At 41.1% G+C, this 10000-nt stretch overlaps 1 protein-coding gene across 9 annotated transcripts in view; it reads left to right on the forward strand.

Annotated features, from left to right (window-relative positions):
* Positions 1-10000, forward strand: part of tenm3 (teneurin transmembrane protein 3) — a 138976-nt gene that overhangs the window by 95633 nt on the left and 33343 nt on the right. For 6 of the 9 annotated variants that reach the window (XM_030351663.1, XM_030351666.1, XM_030351664.1 and 3 more), the window contains 4 exons: positions 1793-1864; positions 2992-3169; positions 4982-5002; positions 9238-9362. In XM_030351663.1, the coding sequence (XP_030207523.1) occupies positions 1793-1864; positions 2992-3169; positions 4982-5002; positions 9238-9362 (396 nt within the window). The remainder of the gene's footprint in view (positions 1-1792; positions 1865-2991; positions 3170-4981; positions 5003-9237; positions 9363-10000) is intronic. The other 3 variants (XM_030351665.1, XM_030351668.1, XM_030351670.1) reach the window with 1 other exon arrangement.

Consider the following 10000-nt stretch of genomic DNA (forward strand, 5'->3'; position numbering starts at 1 on the left):
ATTGTTGCAAAATCACTGCAGCTCTCTTGTATTTCTCAAAGTGAAATGATTTAGGTACTATGCATGTATTCATACGTCCGTGTACACACAAACAGATATACTCACACACACACACACACACACACACACACACACACACACACACACACACACACACACACACACACACACGGATAAAACACACACACAGCAGCAAAGAGTCTTTCTAATCATAGATGCAGTTCCTCAGGGACGCCTGTGGTGAGAGGCAGATAGAAAATCTGGAACATTGTGACACACACACGCACACACAAACACACGCGCAAAAAATGCATAAAGAAATACAATACGATAACCACATGCATATGTCCCCCTATATGTATCCACAACACTCCAGAGACTGAGCCACCCTATGCCTTCCGCCACACACACACGCACGCACACACACACACACACACACACACACACACACACACACACACACACACACACACACACACACACACACACATATACACACGTATGTTTATACAGTCACTTTGGACACAATTGAATTGAATTGAATTGTTTCCAAAGAGGACATTCATCACTCTACATTCTCCTTAATTTTCCTCTGGTGCATATTTCCATGACAACCACACTGGAAATGTTTTGGAGAAATGCATGAAACCCCTTTCACGAGAAGCTTGGCTGGCAGTTTTGTAAAAGGAAGCAAGTTGTACTGATGAAACCCGTGTACCTGTCTGGATAACAATACTATCTTTAGAAAGGACTGCATGAATATCAATGCTGGTGCACAGGAGCTTTTTTTCTAAAGCAGTTCTGCAACTTGTCCGAATAGCCTGCGTTCTCCCCAGTTTCCATCTTCCAGGGTGGAGAATGTGTGTGTGTGTGTGTGTATTTTAACTGTGTGATTGGACGAGCTAGGAGAACCTCCAGTGTTGGCGCAGCGTGAGGGGCGGGCCGCGGGGTGTCTTCTGAACGCTGCGCTAGGTGTGTCAGCGGAGCCCGCCGGGCCAGCAGGCCACCAGGAGGCTCTGAGGACTCTTGTTTGTTTGTAGACAATATGATAGCCCTGCATTCATTATCCTCAGTCTGGTGTTCACCATACCCTAGTCATTATGCTCTTGTATACATGCCTGTGCACCTAAGTCTGTGTCTCTGGGCTTCTGTGTGGGCGCGCTCATAAGCGCTGTGTGATTTTGGAGACCTTTACCGGGACTTGCTTTCATTTATTTTGTGTTTGGTTGGTTTGGTTGGTTTTTAAGTCTGTGCTCCGACACAACATGATACAACAAACAAAATAAAAACGGGATAATTTACAATGAAAATGAATTGCAGTGTTATGTTGCTTACAACATTAAAAGTTATACCCTTTTGCCCACACAAACGTTTCAGTACACTGTAAAGATCAAGGCATCTGTTACAGCATACACAGGCACCCAGTACAAAGAGTGAGTCACACACACACACACACACCCATACATACTTGGATAATCTAAAAAAGACTGGGTACTAATTCATAAACAACTTTGGACACCAAAACTGTGTTCAAGGAGCAGTTAAGCCTTAGGGTGTGAATGAACAAGATATTGAATGAGTGGGAACAGAATATAGAATTCCCCTAATTTATAATTTATTAAAGAGAAAAAGCTGCAATGGCTGCTTTTGATCATGTTCTATCCTAAATGAATGAATAGAAAATGTAAATGATATCAGCTCTATACAAAAGACCATATCAGTTATAGAAAACCAAGCTCAATAACGAGTTTTAGCATTGCCCCTGTAATGCTATGATGTCTCTTTTTGACAGGTATCCTGTACAAGGGCAACGGAGAAAATGTATTCATCTCCCAACAGCCTCCTGTTCTCAGCAGCATCATGGGTAAGACACCAGGACTGGGCCAGAACATTTCTTTAAAAATACTGGACCAATACCTCTAGGACTGACAAAAACAATACATAATATCCATCCGTTGGTCCGTAAAATGTACATTTTTGGTGAAGAATTAGCCATGTCAAATCTTATTTTTTTTAAATATTCTTCAGACCTTTTTTGTTTGCAATTAAACCTGGACATGCAGGTTTGTAGGTCAACATGAATATGCATTTTGTTTGTTCAGGCTGGCTGAAAAAGAGAGGAATCTTAGGGAGTCATTGTGTTTCAAGTGCAACCAAGTTATAAAGGTTTAAACAAAATAAATATTTACTTGAACTTTATTGAGAATATATTTCCCATCTTCAAACATATTGTTTGCAATCAATGTCACTGCATGTCATGATCGACCTACATGTAAATTATGTCTAACCATGCCACCATTATATCTGAGGGGCACAAAGGATATGTTTTTATTAGATATTCAGAGCTAATATAGAGAGCAGAGATAGCAGAGGTAGCTTCCAACCTCTGGAAAGGAAATTATGCTTTGGCTTTCCCCCTTTGGTCTAGAGAAGGAGGATATTCTCTTCAGCATTGTCTCAGAAAATAAATAAATAAATGTCAGTGTAGGCTTCTTACCATGAAGTTATACATAGCTTCTCAGAACTGATAACATGATATATTATACATAACATTGATTCAGGTGATTCAAACCAGTATTAGCATCGGGGAAAGCACATGGCTATTATAGATTGTTGTGTATTTAATGTTCATGTTCATATGTAAAGCCACAAATTGTTTCAAATCAATCGTTTTTTAAGATGCAAAGAACTGAAAAGCGTGCATCGATGTTTTGTTTTATTATTTCACCGCTTCATTTGTTCCGCCGTAACGCTATAACTTGTTTATTTACTCTTTATCGGTTAATTTGTCCAGGTTAGGTGGTGATTTTATCAAACAACTGTAGACCTTATACAACATATATGGAATATTAAATCTGGAACTCAGACCAAACGGAGGGGGCTCACTCTGAACTGGCAGGTGGGAAGTGCTCATTGAGTGCCCCTGCATTAAACACCATCACATGTAAACCCCTACCGTCTCCCCGTGTCCACGCTGATCCCCCCCGGCAGGCAACGGCCGCCGGCGCAGCATCTCCTGCCCCAGCTGTAACGGGCAGGCCGAGGGCAACAAGCTGCTGGCCCCGCTGGCCCTGGCCTGCGGTGCCGAGGGGAGCATCTTCGTTGGAGACTTCAACTACATCAGGAGGATCTTCCCCTCGGGCAATGTGACCAGCGTCATGGAGCTCAGGTATTTCTGCCTCCATCAGAGATCCACCCACTGCCTGCAGTTAGTGCCGAATGCAGCCTCTTCTCTCTGGTACTGAGAGGTGTGACCGTATAACCGCTATTGTAGCGTCACTACCCCCGGCGGCCCATCGCTGAATGGAATTAGAGTTGATGATGTTCAGCATAGAATGAGGCGTTCGCTCCCCCCTACGTCTCTGGCCTTCTGCCCCAGCCTGCATGCAGCCTGAAGTCCTCTGGCAGGACTCTGCTCTCCGTTCCAAGGCAGCGGGCTCCGTCCACCGCGGCTCCGGGGCCAGGGGCCGCTTGCCAGCGGAGCTCAGGCCTGCTTAGTCTGGCCCCTGTGGTGCTTCACTTCTTAAGACTCCTTTTTACAAAATGACTTCCGCTGAGGGATGTTTCATCCTGCTGCATCCTGTCTGTTATTTTACCATGTCTTAAATTCCCTCTTTTTTATCGACTTCCTGTGAAGCAACATGCAACCTACTCTCAAATTACCTCATTGTATTATTTAGGACAATAATAATAATAATAATACTGCCAGGGGCAGGAATAACATAAAATAACCCAGCCAAGACAAACAATTGTAAATCGATTGCAGACAGAAAAAATTATGTATTTTCCGGATTCAGACAAGTTTTCTCATTCTCATTCATCATTGCGCATCCAGAAGGGGAGTTTGCTGGGTTAGAATTTACTTTCCGTTAGTCGCTTCCAATGATTTGCAGAGTTACACTAGCCTAGCTCCTGTTCATGAGGGGAATACACTTTTAATTACTTTCCTATAAAAACAAAGGTGTTTTGAATGGTCACTTATTGAAAAGGATTGCCAATAACAACCCTACAAGATTGCAGTTTGTCTACAAACACAGATAATTCTTCATTATTTGTGTATCATTTATATCATCAGCTGCTTCTGTCTGGTCGTCTACACTGAGGAGGGTTACCTGTCAGTTATATGATCGGCTGCTTCTGTCTGGTCGTCTACACTGAGGATGGTAACCTGTCAGTTATTTGATAGGCTGCTTCTCTCTGTTCGTCTACGCTTAGGAGGGTAACCTGTCAGTTGTATAATCGGCTGCTTCTGTCTGGTCGTCTACGCTGAGGAGGGTAACCGGTCAGTTCTATGATCAGATGCTTCTGTCTGGTCGTCTACACTGAGGAGGGTAACTGGTCAGCAGTGCATCACAGGAAGTCTATTATTCTCAGCACTGTAGTGCCTAGTTATCTCGTGTTATTAGACAAACTACAATCTTGTTGTCCTGTTCCCGGCACTCCTTTGGAATAATCGACTATTAGTCGCGAATTCCCTTCTGAAGGCACAATGATACATTTTGAGTCAAACAACTCGTCTGAATCTGGATTAGACAGGCAAACGCCATTTTGCAGATATCTAAGCGTATCCCTTCAATCAAAATGTTCCATTAAACATCAAAACTCTGAAAGCCATTACCACAAAAGTCAGATTGGATTGTTTGAATCATATTTGGCAATGTTGAGGAAAAGAAGTCCTTGTAAGCTTCGGTGTAATAAGGTTTTGAAGTTGAGCTAGTACGCCTATAGCAGTCAATGAATTATCAATATTAGTCTGGCATGTTTATGACCTCTGATGATTTTCCTCTGATGAACACCTCTCCACTCTCCTGGAATACAGATACTTTTAAACATACTAATTCTTCTCTTTTTCCTGTTTTCCAATTTCTTTCTTCCCTTCTTTCCTTCTTTTCCTTCACTTTCTAATTCCCTGATGTTTCCGATTTGTTCTACTCACGTGTACACGCTGTCTTGCTTGTTTGACTTGTGTGCGGCATTGAAGAAACAAAGATTTCAGACATAGGTAAGATTGATTTTAACCCTTCGCTTCTTCTGTCAACAGCTGTTGTTCTTTACTTTACTCTCACTCTTCCCCCTAAACACCCAGGGGAAAAACCTCAAGCATGCACTTCATTTAAGTAAACTTCCATGTGCATTCATGATTAATGGACTTAAAATGTGCTATTTTGGATGTACTAACAATGCACGTATAATGCTTATGTTTTGTCATTAGAGCTACTAAACTCCTACTTAAATGCAAATACATGTACTCGACCGTACTATTTATTTAGGCTACTATGTTCTAATATTAAGATGCAATTAAATGAGAAATAAGTATGTCTTTTTTTTTTGTATAATGTATTTTAGTTTGTTATGAATTTCAAGAGCAGTTCCAATATTATAAAAACATATTCAGAATACAGTGTAAAAAAAAAAAAAAAGGTAAGCATCAAAAATAAACTTTTAGGTAAGTTTACTTTAGTGAATTTGAATGGTGAGTCAAAACAGTGCAGCCAAGTACACTTAATTGTATTTTAGTATATATTTAGTAGCACTAATGCTAACCCATTAGTAGATTACTGAGAAGTATATTAAGTATACTTAGATTAAGTCTACTTGTGTCATTGGTTCTACCTGGGTTATTCCTGCCTACAAAGTGTGAGTTAGCACTAGGTACATCAATGACCAAAGCATATTCCAAAGAGAGTTTCAACCATATTATTACAACGCATAGGAATGACTCATGAATCATGATATTCCATTTATATTCTGAAATGGTACAAATTAGCAGCCTTCTTAGCGTGGTAAAGGTATGATGGGACCTTTGCCATTACTTTGGAACCCTGGGCCACAGCTTTGGATAAAAACGTTCCAACAATGTACATGATTACTGCATTCTTTGTGACTTGGTCAGCCGTTGTACCTGGGTCAATGTGCAGAACAGTGCTATTAAATGGGGGCTTATGGCCATATTAGCATAATTATATACATGCCCCATAAATAACCATATAATGGTACCATCATGTGCCTTACCAAGGTTAGACGGCAGCCAGCAACGAGGTAATAATGCAGTCGAAATGCTTAGCCATAGTCTATGGTATAGGGTCCACTTCTAACTTTACCCGGGTAAGATCGCTGCCGATTTGTGCCATGTCAGAATTGCTATTGTGTGTGATTTATATGAGTTGTAATTCTATGGTTATGATAGATCTATGTTTGGCTAAGATTTCAACAAATAACCTACACCACCGATAGAACATAGGCCCAGACAATGTCAACATTTTAAAGTTGCAGAACAAGGACGTTAGGCAGAGGAAGGCCATAAGCTGTGTCCTCAAAACAAAAGCACTCAATACCGTTCTCCATGAACAGCACCTGGGCCCAGAAAAGGTTGCAGCAATGCCCCAGTAGCACGACATCCTTGAAAGAAAAACTCCTGTTTGACAGACAAGCAACCACATAACAACATAGTTGTCAAGGTCATATGCTTTTCAACTGCTAATAGTTCTTTCACAGAGAAAGGGGCGGTGACAAAGACACACAGTCTTATTGATTAAAATCATTTGTCAATCAGTGTACTTTGGCTTGCTTTTTGTCAACTACTTACAAACAATTATAAATAACATATATATATATATTAATATTATAACTATTATTATTAAATTACCTATTATTTATTATAACTTTTTCTAGTAACCGCTAGTACGCTTTTTGTCAGTATTGTAAGTAAAATTTAAGTCGTACTTATATTAAAGTACACTTTTTGTAAGTATACATGAATACCATTTTGAATGAAGTACAATTAAAGTACACGACAATAAGTGCCAATTACAGGGTTCTATCTATGACCTGATAATAGTACACGTTTTTATTTTTTACACTTCAAAAGTTATCTTATTGTAAGAATGGTTAATACCACTAAAAGTAGAGCAAAATGATTGTACTTATCTTTAGAACGTTTTTTTTTAGTTACACTTAATGACAACTATTTCAGAGTATACTTTTAAGAATTATATCTTTCACATACTATAAATAACAAACTTTTACAAAGTGTATGGACATTTGGAATGCCTTAAGTATATTTTTACTAAAAAATGCCTGGGCACAGTGTGTTTCTATTCAATGCTGAGCTGCAACGCAAGACCCTGTTTAGGCCCTGTCCACACGGGCGAAAACGATATAGAGGTCTGCATGTTGTTGCTTTTTGTTCCTTTGTCAGAAGTTTCAACATTTACATTTTGTTTACATGAGAGTACAGCATTGAAAAAACATAATTCAGCAGTTGCATAGCAACAGTGAGAGATGAGAGGAATAATGGACGAGCGGAATCAGTCTTTTGACACAATGGATTAACAATGTTCTTTATTGTGTTTTGGAAATTTTGTGATTTTACATTTTGCCTGTGTCTTCATGACTGCATGGTATTTATTCAAATGTTAACACTGCGTTCCAGGGTTAAATCAGTATATCAACTAGCTAGGGAATTAAAACTGCTGTAGCCTCTGAAAACCAAGCACATCATTCTGCTAATCTTAATTTCTTTTTTCCACTTTAACCTGGTTACTCAGTAGTGTCGGCAATAGTGAAGAAGCCTAATGAGCTGTGATCCTATTGTGTTATAGTAGTAATGTTTGCCACCATTACCCGATCTTCATTGTCTTGCTATGTCCACTCTACGTTCAGTTTCTATCGGTAGTTTTTCTTTTAATATGACGTAGAGTTTGATTGTTTACGTTGTGTGGATCATTGTATTGATACATTTTTACCTTGGCTCTATGCAGTTGGGGTAAATTTGATACATACATCTATACACATTAACCCGGTGGTGCTTAGTGAGGTCCCCCCTTCACTGTTAAGCATCTTTGAGTGTCTAGAAAGGCGCTATATAAATTCAATCCATTATTATTATTAACCCCATCACACACACATTCACAGACACACACACACACACACACACACACACACACACACACACACACACACACACACACACACACACACACACACACAAACACACACACACACACACATACACACACACATAACCCACTGATAGACACACTCACACATACATAAACACACGCAATAATTAGTCACTCATTGACGCACTTGCATACTAACACACCCATACACACACACACACACACACACACCCACACACACACACACACACACACACACACACACACACACACACACACACACACACACACACACACACACATATACACACGCATAACCCACTCACAGCTACACTCACACATACATAAACACACCCAGACATTACGCACTCCCAGACACACTCGCACATTAACACACACCCACACAAATAACCCACTCATAGAAACACAAACACATACACAAAGACACACACATACACACACTGTGTCAAGATCACTTTCCCCATCTGTGTCTATTTTCTGCTGTCTTAATTAAAATTGTGATCTGCTGCTATATCTCAACAACACTTTATACCTATTGCCAGTGGCGTGAGTGTGTGCATGTGTCTGTTTGTTTGTGTGTGTGTGTGTGTGTGTGTGTGTGTGTGTGTGTGTGTGTGTGTGTGTGTGTGTGTGTGTGTGTGTGTGTGTGTGTGTGTGTGTGTGTGTGTGTGAATGGTTAATGTGTTGCGTCCTTGTCATGTTTGAGTCGTTGACGCGTGTGGGCCAGGGTGAGGGAGTGATGGATCTTAAATGACAGTGTGACAGCCGTCATTATAAAGTGTGTCGCCAGCATCCACTGATGTCCTATCACACTCGCTTACTCTGTTTCAGAAGCACACACACACACACACACACACACACACACACACACACACACACACACACACACACACACACACACACACACATACACACTAACTTGTGCCCATAATCCCCTGCAGATAGCTCTTTCTTGCAGTTAAAAAACAACATGTATAATAATCAAGACATATCAAAGGCCAGACAATTCCATTGTCAGTTTATTCAGGAAAAAAATAAAAATATTGATTTGCTTGGCTCTAAGGCTGCAGGCCTATAGGACTGCAGGCCAATAGGGCTACAGGGCTACAGGGCTGCAGCACTGTATGACTGTAGGACGGTAGGACTGTATGATTGTAGGACTACAGGATGGTAGGCCAATAGTACTACAGGACTGTATGATTGCAGGACTGTAGGTTTGTATGATTGCAGGACTGTATGACTGTAGGACGGTAGAACTGCAGGAGGACATCACAACTGGACTCTCCTCTTATTGAAGTGCCTCCCCTTCCCTCAGTAACAACCCAGCCCACCGCTACTACCTGGCAACCGACCCGGTGACGGGACAGCTGTACGTGTCTGACACCAACTCCCGGCGCATCTACCGGCCCAAGCTTCTCAGTGGCGCGCGGGAACTCATAGGTAAGTCCTCTCCACAGAGCGCCTCTTCTGGCCTGACTCTGAACCTGGATAGGTGGTTTTCAAATGATAGGATCTGGGAAAGGATGTGACCATGGAACAGAGTGGTACTTTACTGTTGAGAGGATGCAGAATAGGCTGGGTTCTTAAAGATTGTCCTCAACCACAGACCAACAGTTGTCCTGGGAGTCGGGCAATATGATAATGATGTCGCGTATTTTTCGGGTTGAAAACAATTTAGTATTGATCTCTAGACTATAGTGCGACACAATACAGGAGATATTCATCATAACCTCAGAATTTATTTAACATTTCTCTAATGAAAAAGTGCAGGCAATGAGCAACTGACAGTTAGGGAACAGCTCTGAATGTCTGAATGAGAGTCCTGATGGCCGATGGGGGTCTATAGGGGGAGAGGGGGAGGGAGAGATTAATCCTGGGTCAAAAGCCCTCCATCAGTGAAAGAGGTACCGGCCTATCTGCTACTGGAGCACAGAGACACACGTTAACCTTTTACATTCTGAATGTACTCATTTCTTTTGTGTGTGTTTGTGTGTGTGTTGATCTGTGTGTGTGTGTGTGTGTGTGTGTGTGTGTGTGTGTGTGTGTGTGTGTGTGTGTGTGTGTGTGTGTGTGTGTGT

The sequence above is a fragment of the Gadus morhua genome, chromosome 3 (genome assembly GCF_902167405.1).
Source record: "Gadus morhua chromosome 3, gadMor3.0, whole genome shotgun sequence".
NCBI lineage: Eukaryota > Metazoa > Chordata > Actinopteri > Gadiformes > Gadidae > Gadus > Gadus morhua.